Raw genomic sequence first — 19,952 nt, 5'->3', positions numbered from 1 at the left:
GGGCTCGAACCTGCATCCCCCGCATTGGCAGGCAGATTCTTTTTTGTTTTTGTTTTTGTTTTTTTTTGCGGTACGCAGGTCTCTCACTGTTGTGGCCTCTCCCGTTGCGGAGCACAGGCTCCGGACGCGCAGGCTTAGCGGCCATGGCTCATGGGCCTAGCCGCTCCGTGGCATGTGGGATCTTCCCGGACCGGGGCATGAACCCGTGTCCCCTACATCGGCAGGCGGACTCTCAACCACTGCACCACCAGGGAAGCCCGGCAGGCAGCTTCTTAACCACTGTGCCACCAGGGAAGCCCACCACACTGTTTTGGTTACTGTAACTCTTTAGTAAGTTTTGCAGTTGGGAAGTGTGAGTCCTTTGATTTTGTTCTTCTTTTTCAAAATTGTTTTGGCTGCTCAGGGTCCCTTGCAATTTCATATACATTTGAGGATCTGCTTTTCCATTTCTGCAAAAAAGGCCATTAGAATTTTGAGAACATTTTGCATTTTAATAGTGATTGTCTCTACGTCTTAGAATTATGAGTGATTTTCCCCTGTCTCTTAAACTTTCCATTATTAGCTATAATGCACACGTATTGTTTATTTTATAATCAGAGACGGAGGGAGCTAGCATTAAAGGGAAAGTTTTGAACTCTATTTTCTGTTAACCAGCAGAAAAAAATGTTAATATCTGACATCAGAATTATATAGCTGTTGCCAAGGCTATTGCTTGAAAGAACAAAATAGCTTGGTTAAATTGTTCCCTAAAGTGGCAGGCCACTTGTTCAGCTGTTTCAGAGGTACTTTATAATTTCTGTGCTTTTCTGGAAGACTTGAGGTGCCAACCCTGCATATGTGATCTTTGGCCTGATGTGAAATGCACTGACTTTTTAAAAAATTCATAGCAGTATTACTCATAATAACCAAAAAGTAGAAACAACCCAAATGCCCACCAACTGATGAATGGATAAACAAAATGTGGTATAGCCATAAAATGGAATGCTATTTAGCAGTAAAAAGGAATGAAGTATTGATAGGTGCTACAACATGAATGAACTGGGAAAAAACTATGCCAGACACAAAAGATTAATTCTATAGGACTGGGGGTGAGAATGGGAGATGACTCCACCAGGTTTCTTTTTGGGATGAAGAATATGTTCTAAAGTTAGATTATGGTGATGATTGTATTATAGATATGCTAGAAATCATTGAATTGGACACTTAAAACTGATGAATTTTATGGTATTTAAATTATACCTACTCAGGTTAGGATCCTGATTCCCCCACTTACAGCTCTGCTGTACAGTCATCCAGTGGTATCTGTGGGGGATTAATTCCAAGACCCCCTGCTGATATCAAAATCCACAGATGCTCAAGTCTCTTGTATAAAATGATGCAGTATTTGCACATAACCTAGGCACATCCTCTCATGTACTTTAAATCATCTCTAGATTACTTATAGTAGATAATACAATGTAAATGCTATGTAAATAGCTGCCTGCATGTGGCAAATTCAAGTTTTGTTTTTTGGGACTTTCTGGAATTTTTTTTTCCCAAATATATTTGATCTGTAGTTGGTTAATCTGCAGATGTGGAACCTGTGGATATGGAGGGCCAACTGTAATAACAAATAGCCCTCAAATCCTCGTGACTTACATTGACAAACATATTCTTCACTCACATTACATGTCCAGGGGCTGTGGGCAGTTGCTGCAGTTCGGCTTCAGGGCCGCTCAGTCTGGGACCCAGGTGGAAGGAGTTAGTCCCGCATCGGGACTCCTGGCCAAGGGAAAGAACAGGATGCTCATCTACACAAGCATTGGCTCTTAAAGCTTCTGCCAGACCTGTGTAGATCACGTTCACTCATGCTCCATTGACCAAAACAAGACATGTGGCAAGGCTGACAGTGAAGTCACTCACCCTACAGGGAGGCACCACAGTCACTTGACAGTGGGCAGGGCTGTGTGTATGTTCTGCTTACAGAGAAGGGAACAATAAAGTAATTGACTTTAATCACCTTGCTCAAGTGACTTAACCTCTCCAGGCCTCAGTTTCATTATCTACAAATTGGGGAGATAATAGTTGTCTGGATCAGTAAATGACCACATGTAAAGTAAAGTAAGCCCAGTACATGCTGTGTGCTGTTTAATCATTAGCTGCTGCTGCTTTTATTATTATTCTCTCCTCCTCCATTTGGTAATCTTTTACTCAACCTACAAGGCCCTACTCATACAGAATCCTTTTCATGGTTCCTGCTCTTTTGGTTTCTTACCAGTCAACTCTGCCCTTCTAACACTCTGAGCTCAGTGGCAAAAGTTCAGGTTTGGGGCTGTGTTTGGGGCTGGGCAATGATAGACTTGCCTTTTTGTTCATAGGTTCAGATAAGAAGAACTACATTCACAATGCAAAGTGTCTCTTCCCTTGTTCTAGGGTAGTGAATGTAACTTTTCCTTTTAACATCCTCAGAATAGCTGCCAGAGACACTACTTATGGATCTTCCTCCTCCTTCCGTGCCCTTTTTAAAATCAGTGTTTGAGAAAGGAATTGATCACTGGATTCTTCTCAGTTCCAGCCAAGCCTGAATAGGGTTGTCATAACCAGTTCAGGATCAAATTTTGGATGCAGACTGAGTGGTAACAGATCTAGGGCAGTATATCCTATAAACCACTTAGTAGTCCAGTTTTCTTAGTCAACTTTACTGCCTGTAGAAATCCTTGTCCAGAGCAAAAGCATTTGGGGCTGCTCCGAGGTCCATATACCCTGTTAGAGGCAGCTCTCAAACAGCAGCTCATCAGAGTCTATGTCAGCTCTGATGAGTGGAAGACATCAGACTGATTAGGTTTTAAGGTGATCTGGGATATGGCTTATTTCTTTCATTTTTCGGCAGTTGTTGCTGTGTTGGATATAAGTAAGATTTTAAAAAAAAATTTGGGGGGTCAATTTGAATTCTTTTCCTTTCCCTTGTAGTGTAAGGCCAGCACTGGTGGACACCGATCTTCATGTTCATTCTGCAAGTGCCCAAGGGAAGGTGAGTGGTCGTAGAGATGGAGGTGGTAGTTTTTATTTTGTGCACTGAGCAAAACAAATTTCATGCTTTCCTTGGCTTCAAAGAGTGATCATCCCTAAATACAAGATGATCTGTAAAGCTTGAAGTTATTGGGAATAATTTGCTATTGTTATTATTTTCTCATTTACGTTCTAAACATTTGAGGCTCTTCAACACAAAAACATTTGTTAAAGTAACAGTAAAAATATAAACAAGAGACAATAATCAGGATTGAGGGTTTATGTTATTTTTATAGAGTAATAAACCTAACAGCTTCTCAGTAACTTGGTTTTAAAGTTAATTTCTCCTGAGAACCTGTAGGTAAACAACCTTGAAGAGTCTGTCAAAGGCATCCGTAACAATAGTCCTATAACAATGACTGTTATGTGCCTCTTTCTGATATTATTCTGTAAGGAAAGCTAGTGCATGACCATAAAATACACTTCAGTGCTGGGATCATGTTAGTCTTCTGAAAGATCTGTTTGTTCCAAGGTTAGAACTTAGCATGCCTACAAAGAATTCCTTAGCTGGGCTTTTGGCCTATAGTGGAGATTCTACTCTCTAGTGAGGGCTGTGAAGCAGGTGTTCTGAAAATCTTTGGGGAAGACTCTACATGCTCTAGAGACCAAACCAGCATGTGGGAAGGTGAGTAAATAACTTCCCCATGGACAGGTTGGAGATTTTTAGCTTGTTGAATTACTTCAGTTAGGCAAAATTGTACTTTTTCCCTCAAGAAAGACTTCTTTCTCAGTCTACTCTAACAAATGAACAGATGGTTTATAAAAACCCTTGAGCACCATACCACTAAGATGGCTGAAACACCTTTAACATGGAAACATACATAGCAAGTATTCACTGGTCGCCTGTCACTGCTGTTAGGTAATCTCTACACTGCTCCCATAGAATGTCTCTTTGAGCCTCATGACTTCCTCTAAGAATGAATGAATTGCAGAAATACCTCCAATTAACTGGACAAATTATCCTGCTGTAGAGATTTGAAATGAATCATTTATATTTTGAAGGACATTTGCCCATTGTCATGATTTGCATATAAATGAGCTGTGTGCAGGTAGGTCTCTTCTTAGCTTTGCCGGAGAATAGGGTGTCTGGTCTTACAGAATTTGAGCAGCTATCTTAGTACCGTAACACTGGAAGAAGCAAGGCCCCTAGCCATACACGTCTGAGATAAGCGTTTCTAGCAAACTTCTAGCAAGGGCCATATCTTTGGTAATTTTGTCCCCAGATCTGTTCTATCACTGGTTATAATAGTAAAGTTCAGGGTCTCATGAAGGATTTAAATGTTGGGGAAGTGATAGAAAACTTGTAAGATTAAATTTTTTAAATACTGGGTAGTTTCTTCTGTTAACTGTTTTATATGCTGTCTTATTAGCCATGCTTAAAGTCTGGCAGAGGACTTTTTGTAGGTATTTCTTTGACTTTTAAAACTATTCCAGGGAATTCCCTGGTGGTCCAGTGGTTAGGACTTGGTGCTTTCACTGCTGTGGCCAAGGTTCAGTCCCTCGTCGGGGAACTAAGATCTCACATGCCACGTGGTACAGCCAAACAAAACAAAATAAAAGCATTCCAGTATGAGTATTTGGGAGCAGGTAAGGAGGAATCACAGTGTTTGAGGGGATAAAACCTGTTGGAGATTCTCTTTCTGTTCTGTTCCTCTAGTGACAGAGGCCAAGCAAGAATTAATAACCTACCCTCAGCCTCAGAAAACATCCATACCAGTACCGTCAGAAAAACAACCCAGCCAACCAAGGTCAGCTGATAAGGAATCTGAACCCAAGAAGCGGGAAGAAGGACAAGAACCACGCTTGGGACATCAAAAGAGAGAAGCAGAAAGGTATCTCCCTCCTTCACGGAGGGAAGGGCTCACCTTCCGAAGAGACCGAGAGAAGGAGCCATGGTCTGGGGAGACACGCCAGGATGGGGAAAGCAAAAGTAAGTGGTTTGTTGGGGCATGTACCAGACCGTGACCACCGTGGTTGAAACATAGATTGCTTGCGTTGTGGCTCTGGACCAGCAGCTTCTTACACCCTAGTAAAACTGCTCAGCCTGATTGAAGAGGCTCTTGCTTTTCCCGGCCTCACTGAAGTAATCTGTATCCTCCAAATAGCAAGTTGCTATTCAGATGCAGCAAAGTATAACTTTAGATTTCTAAGTATTGGTGAAGAAAAATATGAAGTATTTGACTAGCATTTTGTTATAGAACCAGCCTTTGTAGAGCAGGGTAACATCTGCAGTCATCTGCAGTAAAAAATATATATATATATACATATATACACACACACACACGCACACACACACACTCAGGCTCTGAGGACTTCAAAAATGTAAATCTTTCTCTCTCTTTCCTTTCTCCTCTCCCGTTTGTGCTTGGTTTGTTCAGCAATCATGCTAAAACGCATCTATCGTTCCACTCCACCTGAGGTGATAGTGGAAGTGCTGGAGCCCTACGTCCGCCTTACTACTGCTAACGTCCGTATCATCAAGAACAGAACAGGCCCCATGGGCCACACCTATGGCTTTATTGACCTTGACTCCCATGCGGTGAGTCGTCGTTATCCGTCACCACCACCACCACCCCCTGGATCCCTCACCTCCTACCACCTCAGAACAGCCTAGGGATGGCTGGCTATAGAAACCTCCAGAAGGTTTGAAGGACTTTAACCTTGGAATTCTCGTTTGCTACTTGGTACCATAACCCCTCTTACTCTTTTCTTGGGGTTCATTCAGGTGAAATGACTGCCCTTGAAAGTTGGAACTCTGAGTGGTTTTCTAGATCCACTTTTGTCTTGTGGCATTTACAGTTTCCAGTTAAAGTGACAGCTTAGTCACTTGTGGAAAATCTGAGGACTAAACCTTTTCAAGATTTTAGTGAATTTTCTGATTTCTTAAAATCATTTTGCCTGGCCACAGGCAGTTTTATGTTTGATGGAAACAGAACATTTCCTCTTTTTCCTCAAAGTGTTGCTTTAATAGATTTCTTATGGCTTGAATTTTTAGTTGTGGGGCCCTTTTCTATGGAAGTAATGTGAGGATAGCAATGAAAATCATTGATATTTCTTAGATTTCACGCTCAGAAATCACAAGAGACTTTGTAAACTGTATCTGATGCAGTGACAGTTGCAGACTAGAAGAAGAGGATTTGAATTTCTGAAATTTATACCAAGAACTGATGTCTACTCTGACCATTATTCTGATCAACCCTTCATTAAGAGTTGCCTGTTTTTGCCAGTGTGCTCTTAGTATTAAGGTTATGACCAGAACATAATGTTTAGAAATTTTTCTTTTGAGAAGGAAAATCCATGTTCAGTTTTCTTTCAAGGGACATGTCCTTTTCTCTCTTTGGGTTCAAATGAGTCTTTGGTTCCCCAGGAAGCTCTTCGCGTAGTGAAGATCTTGCAGAACCTTGATCCACCATTTAGCATTGATGGGAAGATGGTAGCTGTAAACCTGGCCACTGGAAAACGAAGGTAAAGCAGAGGGGTGCTACCCCCACTCAGGTTTTTGGGAGGAAACTCTTATTCCTGGCTGGAGAGACAGATAGTAAAACGTGGTGCTTTCCCAGTATGAGTTGCTTCAGGTACGTGCGTATGTTTTCTTTTTCTGAAGCTTGCCTTGTTGTGACTCTAGGTTTTTGTTTTTCCCTTTAAATAGCAGTACTAGGTACTTTGGTTTTTTTCCCTCTTGATTCTCTGGTATCTTTGGGTCCCAGGTGATGGTACAGTCTTGGATGTGCAGGAAAAAAATCGCAATATATCCTTGCCCCTTGGAAACCTAAGAAAATGCTGTCTTGACTTTGTTCATACCCCCATAGTGCTGGGAAATCCTATTCTTCTTTACTCCTTCATTCATCTTGACCCAGGAGTGGTAACTGGGAAATGGCTGCATCAGAGAGGCAGGCTTACAGGGATCAGGCAGATCTTGCTCTGGCACCCTCAACTCAATTGCTGTTTTGCTCCAGCCAATAGCTTTGTAGGAGTCCCACTGCCCCTCCCCTTGGGAGTCTCTGTCCCCAGACTTGCTTACTGTCTGGGTTGGTTCCTTTCCATACAAAAGGGGGAAAAGAGTTTCTCAGCAAATCTTTAGGGTTGGGCACTCCTCAAGTGGCTTTTGGTAGCAGGCTCAAGACATGTTGTATTGTTTGTTGCAGAAATGATTCTGGGGACCATTCTGACCACATGCACTACTATCAGGTAGGCTTCAGCAGTTGGGGGGTGCTCTATTAAAATCCTCAAGTGACTGAAAGAGTGATCTTAAATGTTCTCTAGTGGGTGATTGTTAAGGTAAATGGCTATCAGAAGTTCCATAATTTTAACTTGTCTTTCTGTGATAGGGTAAAAAATATTTCCGAGATAGGCGGGGAGGTGGCAGAAATTCAGACTGGTCTTCAGATACAAATCGACAAGGACAACAGTGTGAGTGACCTTTGTCTTATTTCTATTGTTCTTTTTGGCTTGACTACTCATTAATTGAAATCTTTATGGTCACAAAGTTGGCAAGAGATGCAATTGACTAGGCGTTCTGTCTCAGAGAGCACCATCTACAGGTTCTGTACCGTTTTGGGTTGGCCAGCCTCGTTCTTAGATTGTTCTTGATGAGTCCCCAGCAAGGACTTCATTGGACAGGGACTAACACTGGCTCTGGTTTTATTCCCTCTAGCTTCATCTGACTGCTACATATATGATTCTGCTACTGGCTACTATTATGACCCCTTGGCAGGAACTTATTATGACCCCAATACCCAGGTGAGTTTTTGGCTTTGTTATTTTGTCAGTGATTCTTTTGAGAAAAGTACATGTGATTTGTTACTTTGAAGGTTTTATTCCCTGTATTCTCTGGTTGCTCATTACATGAAAAGTGTAAAAGTTTAAATCTATATAAGCTGAATATTTCTCCATTCAAGGCAGCTGCTCTACTGTTGTCCTGTGTGTACCTCATGTCTACTTCTTGTTTTAAAAAGTCCAGGTTTTATATTGAGTTATATTTATTTAGGTGGATTTTAAAGATGATAATCTTCACGTTAACTGTTGTACATATAGAAAATCAATGCCTTGTGGCATTACAGGCAAGAACAGTGCTGTTTTTGGAAAAATGGACAGTGAGTGGTCTGGCTACATCCTGGCCCCTGAAGTGGAGTTTTCGATTGTTTGATATGGTCTCTTCTTAGGCTTGAGAGAGAGAGCTGTTCTTTCCCTCAGAAGGGAACTGTGCTCCTTAGATCTGGAATTACTGGGAAAGTGAAACGTTCTGTAGACTTTAACTGTTTCCAACTGTATTGCAGCAAGAAGTCTATGTGCCCCAGGACCCTGGGTCACCTGAGGAAGAAGACATCAAGGAAAAGAAACCCACCAGTCAAGGAAAGTCAAGCAGCAGGAAGGAAACGTCTAAAAGAGAAAGCAAGGAGAAAAAAGACCGAGGAGTGACAAGGGTAAGAGGACTTGTGAATCTGCTCCCTTTTCACCACATAATTACAGATTAAAAGAAAAGAGTCATAGACAGACGAGGTCTGGGTTTGAGGTGTAGAGTTACTAAAAAAGCAGGCAGTCCACTAGCCTCTTACAGCCTGTGGTCACTCTCTTTTCTAAATACAGAAACTGTGGATGGTGGAACAAAGCGGCTCAGCTCAAACCCCAATACCTCAGCTCCACACAGTTTCACTTTCCTACATCCCTTTTCAGTGCTTGACTCCGTATACACATTTCTATAGGTGTTATTGTAGCAGGGGATACCATTTTCTATTCTTTATTCACTTTATATTTGATCATAAGTATTTTTTCAGTTTTGTATAATACTCTTTATTACTTCCATGCCTGTATGGTAAAAATTCATAGTAAAACTGTGACCTTGTTTTCTTCATCATTCCTACATTGTTTGTCTCCTCTTTCTAATCTTATTCTGTTATAATATACAGCATTTAGCATTTTATTTTTTCTTTTTTAAATTACTTCCTTAGGATAAATTTTCAGAACAAAGATGATGAACATTTTTACATTTCCTGACATAAAATCAAATTATTTTCCAAAGAATTATATTGATTCACCCTGACACCAGTTATGCATTAATGCAAATGGATGAATTGGCCTGTGGCTTAGTTCATAAATTGTCTTTTTCCCCCCCTTCTAATACTACTAGTGTTTATGCAGATACATATATATAGAGAAAGAATCTGTCTGAGAACTTTTTTTCTTCTAATTTTATTGAGATATAATTAACATACAGCACTGTATAAGTTTAAGGTATACAGCATAATGATTTGACTTACATCCATAATGAAATGATTACCACAGTAAGTTTAGTGAACATCCATTGTCTCATAAAGAAACAAAATAAAAGGAAAAAAATTTTTTTTCCTTGTGATGAGAACTCTTCAGATTTATCCTCTTAACAGCTTTCATATATAACATACAGCACTGTTCATTACATTAATCATGTTGTATACTCTATCTCTAGTATTTATGTATCTTATAATTGGAAGTTCTTACCTTTTGACCACCTTCATCCAATTTCCCCACCCCTACTCCCACCCTGCCTCTGGTAACTACAAATCTGATCTCTTTTTCTTTGAGTTTGTTTGTTTGTTTGTTTGGGTGTTTTGTTTTTCTTTTGTTTCCCTACAACACTATGTTAGTTTTAGTGCACAACATAGTGATTCAAAATTTCTATACATTACAAAATGATGACCACTGAAAGCTTAGACTTTAAAGTTATACTGGCTTAGTATGTGGGTTTTTTTTGTTTTCTTTATATATTTATTTATTTCAATCTGTGTTGGGTCTTCATTGCTGCGTGCGGGCTTTCTCTAGTTGTGGCGAGTGGGGGCTACTCTTCGTTGCAGTGCGCAGGCTTCTCATTGCGGTGGCTTCTCTTGTGGAGCACGGGCACGCAGGCTTCAGTAGTTGCAGCACGCAGGCTCAGTAGTTGTGGCTCACGGGCTCTAGAGCATGGGCTCAGTAGTTGTGGTGCACGGGCTTAGTTGCTCCACGGCATGTGGGATCTTCCCGGACCACGGATCAAACCCATGTCCCCTGCATTGCTCCACCACTGCGCCACCAGGGAAGCCCCTGGCTTAATACTTGGATTCTGCTTTTGCCACTTATTCTTTCTAACCATATTCTCAGTCATTTGTAAAATGAGCATATTAATGCCTATTTAGAAGGATTATAGTAAAGGCTGAAGGAGATAATGTATATAAATGTATCATCTGGTGCCTGACATATAGTAATCACTCAATATATACTAAATGTGATGTTTTTTAATTTTGGAATCATTATAGTAACATTACAGATATTTCACAAATTAAGAGGTTTGGAAAATCAGACTCATTTCAACAGGGTTAACTCTAAACCCAGCTTTTATAAGTATCATATAAAAATTATCTCGGATTTTTATCAGTTTCAGGAAAATGCCAGTGAGGGGACAGCTCCCCCAGAAGATGTCTTTAAGAAGCCTCTGCCTCCCACTGTGAAGAAGGAAGAGAGTCCTCCACCAGTAAGGCTAAGCTGATGCACTGGGCTAGGGCTGGGGCTGGTTCCGAATGGGAAAGGAAGTTCAAAGGTTGATGCCTCACTTTGGTGTTGGTCCTTTAGCTCTCTGTGTCTCACAGACAAGGACTCTTCTTGAGTATAAGCATGAGGTAAATTTTCCTGTCTGCTAATAGGGGTATTGATGGAGAATCAGAGGCAGTTATCTGTCCTCTTTCCCTCTGCCTTGTGACATTCCCACCAGACTGGCCCTTTTTAAGTTAGAATCTTGGTCTTGTTAATTCTTCTCTTCTAAGTGACCAAGGAAACCCATTTTCCTGGCCCCGATGTTTCCTACCTTTTGGTGCTGCATGAGAATCTCTTAGATGTCGAGTGCATGCATGGTCATTTTTATAGTTTGCCTGCCAGAGTGAACAATGCTAACATTGGTACCCATTTTTTAGATGCCTTTAAGTGATAGTGTCAATCTAATCACAAGTTATTTCTATTAAATATAAATGTATAACAGTAGAGACCCTCTGTTTTTATTTTGATTGATCATATGCCAATGATCATGCATCATTATTTAACATGTCCTATAAGCTACTGATGAATACTTTTTGCCTGCTCTACATTATTGATTCAGTTCACTATAACATCTGTCCTAACCATGCCTTTGTCTTTACCTTACTCAGGAACTGGATCTGTCTACCTGGGTGTTTATCCTTCAGTTGCTTTTAGTCCATCTCCTAAATCTCTTTTGCTCTAGGATGTAGCCTTGATGAAAGTTATCTTTCCTTTTCTCTGTGGGTTACAGTGACTTGGAGGTGGTTGCTATCTCTGCCTCTTCAAAAGTAACTTACAACTTTTAAACTCTCCATGTGGTCTCTGTCAGTTTCCCTTTCTCTTCCTTCTCATCACTGTTCTGTTGCTAGAGTCACTTCTAAGGGAAACTTTCTGGCTTATCTCAGTGGACAAGGAGAAAAGTCAAGCTCGAGCCATGTTGCTTCCATCTGGGAAATGAGCAACATGGTCAGTGGGCCTACTTTGAACCCAGTTCATTATTCAAGCTAAAAGAAATGAGATGCCCGTATCAGAATATCCAGAAAACAGGCCCAAAATATAGGTTGAGTTTGTGTTAATCCCTGGCCTTCTCCTACCAGCCTAAAGTGGTAAACCCACTGATCGGCCTCCTGGGTGAATATGGAGGAGACAGTGACTATGAGGAGGAAGAGGAGGAGGAGCAGACCCCTCCTCCACAGCCCCGCACAGCACAGCCCCAGCAGCGGGAGGAGCTGACCAAGAAGGAGAATGAAGAAGACAAACTCACTGACTGGAATAAACTGGCTTGTCTGCTCTGCAGAAGGCAGTTTCCCAATAAAGAAGTTCTGAGCAAACACCAGCAGCTTTCAGACCTGCACAAGGTATTAGGGGAAGGGCCCTGACCTTTCAAACTTTTGACTCTTTATCACTGTGACTAAAGAAGCTTATGCTGTCCTCCTCAGCCTGTATCTTCCCCAACTCCTCTAATTAAATCAGTTTAATTCAAAAATGAGTTGCTGGGACTTCCCTGTGGTCCAGTGGTTAAGACTTCGCCTTCCACTGCAGGGGCCGCAGGTTCGATCCCTGGTTGGGCAACTAAGATGCCACATGCCATAAAGTGTGGCCAAAAAAAAAAAAAAAAAGACAAAAATGAGTTGTTCCTCCACCTTTTGTTCATGAGTTGCTCTGCATTAAGACGGTGCCCACCTTCAAAAAACTTCAGGGTGTAGACCCAAGGCAAGCATCATGGCTATGGCTGGGGCACCAAACATGGAAGCTGTGCTGAAGACAGGAGGAGAAGGGGTCGTGGAAAAGGAAACTCATGTGCTGAGTTTCTCATCTTAGCTCTACCATTAACCTAACAGTTGGACTTCATATAAGGCCCTTTTCTTCTTTGATACTTGGTGGCTTCGCCTGGTTCCATCTAGCTCTGACAGTGTGCGGTTTTCCCCAAGGGTGAGTCACATTCTGCCATCTCTTCATGTAGTGAGTTACTGCTATAAGCCATGGCACAACAACTATTCTTGGGGTGTTAAACTGACATACATTGGTCCTCCCTTGCAGTCTTCTCATTTATATGTACTGGCCAAGGAGCCAAATTCTGGACAGGTAAAGCCCCTAGATGGACTCGTGTTCTCAGTATAAAGTAATTTCTTTCACACTCCTTTTCTAGCAGATGTTGCTAGAGCACATGAAGGGATTAGATTTAGACTTTCTCTTAATATAAAACCCAAAGTCTTATGTAGCTAAAAGCTGAGAAGCTCTGCTTTGATGATAGGTACACCTCTTCTTCCAGCTGCCTCTGTTGAGGCTCTGCAAAGTTTCTAGGATTCTGAGAGGCTCCTTCTGACAACCCCTGCAACAGACTACCTCCCAGGTTCCTTTGACCTTCTGGAATTCTGAGTCATCAGACAAAACATTTAAAATTCAGCTCTCTTATGAAAGTGCTAGTAAATTTCTAAAGAGATTAAAAAGTTGTCAGGAAAGAGGAGCCAGAGGTCTGATGAATCCACAAACTGAACTAGCCCTGGGACAGTGGAACGTGGACTATAGCACTTTTCCTTTCCTTGCAGTAATCCAATGCAAAGAATCCCCTCTCTGTACAAGAGCTTCTCTGGACACCTTAAGTTTCTTATGTATGCCAGAGGGAGCCATGCTTCAGGAGTGTAGGACCCTCAAGGAGTACAGGACTCTCAGAGCAATCTGTTCTTTTGTGACCTTGGAGTTCCTTTTCCTGTTTCTCTGTGGGCTTGAATAGTGCCCACAGAGAATAGTGTCTGAGGATGGCAGATGGTAGTGGTGGTAGGCCGAGCATGTGGGCATTTGGTTTTCTTCACTGGTGTAGTCAGATTCCCCTCTCCCATTTTTACCTTAGGTAAAGAGATATAAACCAGATTTGTGTCTTCTACACTTTGGAGAGAAGTAGGATAAAATTCTGTCTTGTGCCACAACATGTAACTAATCTGTGTGACAAGCCAGTGTTAGAACCTGGGTTCCCATTGGTGAGGCTAACGCAAGACCAGTTAGGGATTGTTGCTTGCGTGGTGCAGTGATCACTTAGGAGAGTTGGTCAGTGAAAGGAGCTACAGTCCTAAAGCAGCTATCAGGAAAGGCCTAGAGCATTTCTAGGACCACTTTTTTTAGACCTACACTCATAGAACTCCCTCTTTTCTCAGCAAAACCTGGAAATCCATCGGAAGATAAAACAGTCTGAGCAGGAGCTAGCCTATCTGGAGAGGAGAGAACGGGAGGTAAGATTCGGTGACTTGTTACTCCCTTGACCCCCAGCTCTTTTTGCTTTCTGGTGTAGCATTTGTAGGCTGTGCTGAAGATAAAGAACGAAGAAGCCCCAAAAGATGGTGTATACATTTCTTGAAACTCATCAAACTACATTAAAGTGGATGCATTTTATAGTTTATAAATTATACCTTAATAAAGTTGGTTTTTTAAAAGGTGGTGTTAGGGTCTTTGGGTAGGTGAAATAACATTCCTCTTTCTTGCCCAGCTTTTAAAATCAATGAAGGAGTGTTGGATAGGGCTGCTAAAATAGCATCTTTTACTGTTAAAGGCCAAGTTGGAGGAAGTAGCTTAGAGTGAGAGCCAAATGGACTTGCTATCTAGACCAATTAGGCAGACTCACTTACCCAGCTACAGGCTTCACCAGCCCATGACAGGTTTTATGTGACAGTTAAGAATCCACCTGTGGAGGCGTATTGGAGAGCACCTCCTCCTCAGAAGAGGAAAAGATAGCCTCTTCTTCCCAAATTTACCAGTTAGAGAAGCTACTACTTTCTCAAGAAGAATGTTTAAAGGAATGAGAGATTCCAGGAGTTACCAGTTGAATCCCTTCACATTAGAAGAAATATCGGGAATAAAGTGAAGCTTTCGCACTCTCCCACCCACTCAGATGGGAGTCTCAGATCTGTTCTTCTGCTTACCAACAGGGAAGGTTTAAAGAAAGAGGAAATGATCGCAGGGAAAAGCTCCAATCTTTTGATTCTCCAGAAAGGAAGCGAATTAAATACTCCAGGGAAACTGACAGGTAAGCTAGAAACTCTTCACTCAGCCTAGGTCTCAAGCCTAATGATGAAACCATCACTTTCTCCAACATGCTGCCTTTTTCTCTCTCGGGGAGTGAGGTTATCGGGAGCAGGTTCTGTCTGAACTCTTGAGCATGAAGTTCACCCCAGCCTTTTTACCACCTGTCTTAACACAGGGAATATGTATGTTTGCGTGTAAGACTCACTGGCTGCTTAACTGCTCAAAACCAGGGCTGGAATGGCTATAGTTGAGAACCCTTTCTCTCCTCATCAGTAATGCTGTACCTCTGTATTAGCCTGATAAGAATGTCACACTCTTGGACTTTTTTCTCTAGGGAACCTCCATTCTCACACATTAGGTGCTGAATAAGTGGTTGGCTGCTGATAGAAATATATGATCTCTAGCTTCCTGTGCTTGTTTCTGGTCAGAGAGCTCCCAAGTTGTGAGTCCAGAGTTATACAGAATTTGCTGATAGCCCACTGTGTACAGATACTGCACCAAGGGCAAGGAATATTCATGTGGACAAGACACATATTATCCTTGACTGTCTGAACAGAGAATAGGAAGGCTTAGGTGATACTTTGTCTTGTAGGGCAGACACAGAAATCCGGTGGAAAAGGGGAGGGCATTTCAATTGGAGGGAACTGCGTGCTTCTTGGATGAAAGAGAGAGAGGTCATGATGCATTTGAGAAGTTGTAAGTAGCTTGATGGGCTGAACACTGAAGATAAGTGGTTGAGTGACAAGGAGATGAGGCTGGCTCAGCAGACACAGTCCAGTTTGTGAAGTTCATGCTCCTTGAACGCCTTGCTAAGACTTTGTCTTAGGGCAGTGGGAGGTTATGAAATGATTTTAAGCAGGATATTGATCTAGTGAAACTTGAACAAGTCTCTACATTAGTAAGCAAAAGAACTAGTAGCCAAGGTAGAGTATGCCTGTGGGGAAAGGGGAGATGATTGATGGAGAAAGGCCCCTAAGAAGTCTAGATGGGGTCTGGGGCTCTGGCATTCCAACTTATTTGTTCACAGCCCTCAATAAGAGATTATTTTGAATCATGGCCCAGAATATGTGTATGTGTGTAAATAACTGAAGAAGAAATCTTCATGAAAAATACTTCCTTACTGTGCAATAAACACTGACATTTTTATTTTAGTCTATTCTGTTCTCATTTGTAAGAAGTGCTAAGTTGGGACCACTTAATCAATGTAGCATCCCATTGGGTCATTCTCTGCAATTTGAAATACACTGAACGATGACAAAACTGAAGGAGTCAGCCAGGAGGAGGAAGAGCACCTTAGCCCTGAGTCAGTTGGGTGTAGCTGGGTGTAGAAAGAGATGCCTCTCTATTCTCAGCACCCATCACATCACATTCTACTGGTTCTCCTCCTTCTAAGTCTTCTCTCCTGCTCCTCTTCCTTTTCTGGGTTATTCCAGATATTCTCCAGGACTCTGCCCTCAGTTTTCCTTTATTCTTGCTCCTCCATCCTCTTGACTTGGACTGCCTACGGTACCCAAGGCTTTAGCCACCACTCACAGGCTAACAAGTCCTATGGCTCCATCTCAAGTCATTTCTGTTTTCTGAGCTCAAAATCATTATTTCTGTTTCCCTTCTGGGCATATCCTCTTGGCCACTTCTCAGCCTCCTCACACTAAACAATTACTCAATATTATATTCCACATTATTCTCTAGTCCAGTCCTGCTAAACCTGCTGTATTCCTATTTCAGAGTAGTAATATCATCGCATCATGGTCTACCTGGTCTGTCCCAATCTTCCTCCTTTATCCTCTGTATCGTTAGTGGCCACATCCATAATTAAGCCTTGCCCCAATTCCTAGCTCACCTCCAAACTGGACTGCTTAGTCTCCATCTTTGCTCTTCAGTCTTTCTACCCTACCACCAAAATGACCTTTATAAACAGAAATCTCCTAAAACTAGCCTTTTTGTGAACATATACCTTGCCTAAAGGGAGGCCTGGGTTCTAGAGATTCTTTGCCTGAAGTATGAAGTACAGAGTCATGATTTAGCATGATGTTCAAGGCTTTTCACAATCTGGCTCAAGCAGCCTTTTGTCGATTCCTGCTACTCTTCTTCTGGGCAAATTGTATTCTTTCACTTCTCCTTGCTTGTGTCCTCCTTTCCTCCCATGCTTTTTCTAGCTCACAGGCTCCTCATTTTTAAGACCCAGTTCAGGTATACCCTCCTGTTAGAATTCCTCATTTTTGGTGATGCCCCTTCAGGTTTGTGTTCCCTGTTTGTATTTCCATAGTAGGTATATACTGTTGCTACATCCATGGCTGAGCTCTTCAGTGTGCTGTAAGCATCTGTTGACATATTATCCTTCTCACATCCTTCCCCATGAACAGAGTCAGGTCTTGGTCATCTCTGTACCCCCAGGACAAAGCCGGTTTCTTAGATAGCAGGCACTCAAAGATACTGTTTAATATTCTTAAGAGGAGGCAAATCTGAATCAAGAGGACAGAGGTTTTTATTGGGCTCACAAGCATGTCACTTTGAAAGTGCTGGTGTCTAAGTATGTATGCTTCTTTTGCAGTGATCGTAAGCCTGTTGGTAAAGAAGGCATCGACAATAGCAGCAAAGGAGGCTGTGTCCAACAGGCCACTGGCTGGAGGAAGGGGGCAGGCCTTGGATATGGCCATCCTGGATTGGCTTCAACAGAGGAGGTGAAATGGTTTGCATCTTGTTAGGGGTGGCATGAACCTGGCATATACTTAGTTTCCTCTCATTCTGTGGCCCAGAGCTATGTCCTTGCCTATTAGCTGGGCTTTCACCACTGCTGGCAAAGAACGTGAGAGGTGAGAAGCCTGTCAGTCTTTTTTTTTTTTTTAAAGAAGATGTTGGGGGTAGGAGTTTATTAATTTATTTTTGCTGTGTTGGGTCTTCATTTCTGTGCGAGGGCTTTCTCTAGTTGTGGCAAGCGGGGGCCACTCTTCATCGCGGTGCGCGGGCCTCTCACTATCGCGGCCTCTCTTGTTGCGGAGCACAGGCTCCAGACACACAGGCTCAGTAGTGTGGCTCACAGGCCTAGTTGCTCCGCGGCATGTGGGATCCTCCCAGACCAGGGCTCGAACCCGTGTCCCCTGCATTAGCAGGCAGATTCTCAACCACTGTGCCACCAGGGAAGCCCCGAACCCTGTCAGTCTTGATACTGGATTGTAGCTAGGCATGCTAGGCTCTTTGCTGTTTGATTGGCGATGGGAAGGGGAGAGAGAATTTGGAATGGGGCTGATTTCACTCTTACACAGAGTAAGACATGGGGCAGTGTGGGAATCAGGCAGTTTGAGATTGAAGAATCATTTGGTGAAAAGAACCAGGAAACCAGCAATAAAAGGTACAAAGGCATCTCAGAGAGGAATTGTTGTTAGAGGTCTTTGATGGCTAAAATTTGAGGAGCATGAAGTTAGTCCTGGGTCCCATGAAGGGCCTCACCCCTCATGTTTAAGGTAAAGAAGAGAAGATAGAAAAGGTGATAAGAGGGAACCCTCTCCATTTTGTGTTGTCTTAGTCCCTGTCTGAAAATGCCACATACAGGAGATGGGCTTCTCACATTTCTGGTGTTGAATCCTGTATCCTGAAATCATGGCATCGCCACCCTCCTTATTCATCTTGAGTATTTGTTTATTAATTAAGCATTCTTTAAAAATTCTCCTATATCCTGCTCCTTACTAGTCCAGAAATGCTTATAGTCAAAGACCAGCCCTGAGGCTAATTAATTCACAGAGCCCACTTCATTGTTTGTCTTTGTTTTACAGACTGAAAGCCGGATGAGGGGTCCCAATGTGGGAGCTCCAGGAAGAACCAGCAAGAGACAGTCCAATGAGACTTACCGAGACGCTGTGCGAAGAGTCATGTTTGCTCGGTATAAAGAACTCGATTAAAGAGTGGAGACAAGTCCCACAGGACACAGCCTCCTTCTTGTTTTGTTTGTCCGTCTCTCCTTTTGTTTTGTTACTGTTCTTGCTGCTAGAACTTTTTTAAATAAACTTTTTTTCAATGTGACTTCTTTTGGTGGTTAAATTTTTCTCCCATGGGTGGGGGGGTGGGGCTAATGGTAGGAGGAAGAGAGTCCCTTGGTGTGGGTCCATTTGAGGTGACGCTGAAATGGCAACAAGAGCTGTAGTGAGCCCTGGAACAGTGCCTGCTATCAGTGTGAGTGGACTGGTTGCAGTGACCATTGAACTCTGGCTTGTATGAATACTGTCAGATTTTTAAAAATTATTTTCCTAATCTAATTAGTGAAAATAGCATCACACATTATTGTAACTGCTAAGGCTGAACATATTTCCATATGTTGGTTTACTAGTCATTAGACCTTCAGAAGTCCTCTTCTGACTTTGTTGGGGGACGGGGGGAGGCAGTGTTGTGACAGCTCTTTTTCTGAGTGTCTGCTGGGTGTTCACTGCTTCACACATTGTGGTCACCACAGCAAGTTGGCTTAATAAGAATTACCACTTCTCTGCAGCCACTGCCCCAGCTTTTCCTTTCCTCCATGGCTAGAACTCTCCAAAGAGATGTCTGCCCTCTTTCAAATCTTTATTGCCCACCATATCACTCATACCATTTCACAGAATTTGCTTCAAAAGTGAGTTTGTTTTCGTTGTAGTTAAAAGGACTACTACATCCTACTATATCCTATGCACCTATTAAAACTAAAAAATAATTTCTCAAGGGAACATATGGTACTAAGAATTGCACTTTTCAGGTATCTCAGGGGAAAAATGTTTCTTAGAACTGCATGTTTCAAAGAACATCTTGATTGTATAAGGTAGGGGTTTGTAAACTTTTCTGTAAAGAGCCAGAGAGTCAATATTTTAGACTTCATATTATAGGTCATATGATCTCTGTTGCAACTACTCAGCTCTTTTGTAGTAAGAAAGCAGCCACAGGCAATACACAAACAAGTGGTTTTGGCTGTGGTCCAATAAAACTTTATTTACAAAAACAGGCCACAGGCCAGAATTGGCCCAGGGGTTGTGGTTTTTCCCAACCCTTGGTCTAACGACATAGTCTGGATGCATAAGGCAGGACGAAGGAGGGTTTTGTAAAAATTGAGTGGGGGTATTGGCATTTTGGAGAGGATGAGCAGTGAGGGGTGGGAGAGGTAAGGAGAGGTGCGAGTATACCAAGGAGAAAACATTTCTAGCAACGGGAATGGTAAATGTGAATTTAAATTGTTTGCCATGCTGTGTCCAAATATAATCCCTTTCTCAATCTTTAATAGATCTTTTTACCCTTCCGAAAAAGGAAAACAAACAGGAGTACATTGGCTTAGGGATCAAAAGTCCCCAGTTCTGGGCCTTGCTATCACTAGTGCAGCATTTTGGAAGATGGGCTATTTGGATCTTTCA

The 19,952-nt window shown here is 42.2% G+C and overlaps 1 protein-coding gene across 1 annotated transcript in view; it reads left to right on the top strand.

The window, feature by feature from the left end:
- RBM6 (RNA binding motif protein 6) overlaps window positions 1-18,597 on the top strand; it is a 106,826-nt gene extending 88,229 nt beyond the window's left edge. Inside the window, exons 8-21 of the mRNA XM_082637527.1 lie at window positions 2,950-3,010; window positions 4,706-4,978; window positions 5,427-5,587; window positions 6,416-6,513; window positions 7,194-7,236; window positions 7,377-7,458; window positions 7,703-7,788; window positions 8,325-8,471; window positions 10,436-10,531; window positions 11,667-11,927; window positions 13,722-13,796; window positions 14,490-14,587; window positions 17,138-17,267; window positions 18,357-18,597. Coding sequence (XP_082493653.1) covers window positions 2,950-3,010; window positions 4,706-4,978; window positions 5,427-5,587; window positions 6,416-6,513; window positions 7,194-7,236; window positions 7,377-7,458; window positions 7,703-7,788; window positions 8,325-8,471; window positions 10,436-10,531; window positions 11,667-11,927; window positions 13,722-13,796; window positions 14,490-14,587; window positions 17,138-17,267; window positions 18,357-18,482 — 1,737 coding nt within the window. The 3' untranslated portion in view covers window positions 18,483-18,597. The remainder of the gene's footprint in view (window positions 1-2,949; window positions 3,011-4,705; window positions 4,979-5,426; window positions 5,588-6,415; window positions 6,514-7,193; window positions 7,237-7,376; window positions 7,459-7,702; window positions 7,789-8,324; window positions 8,472-10,435; window positions 10,532-11,666; window positions 11,928-13,721; window positions 13,797-14,489; window positions 14,588-17,137; window positions 17,268-18,356) is intronic.
- Window positions 18,598-19,952: the final 1,355 nt, after the last annotated feature.

The sequence above is a fragment of the Mesoplodon mirus genome, assembly GCF_964341445.2.
Source record: "Mesoplodon mirus genome assembly, chromosome: 12".
NCBI lineage: Eukaryota > Metazoa > Chordata > Mammalia > Artiodactyla > Ziphiidae > Mesoplodon > Mesoplodon mirus.
This window is presented reverse-complemented; position numbering and strand designations above follow the sequence as displayed.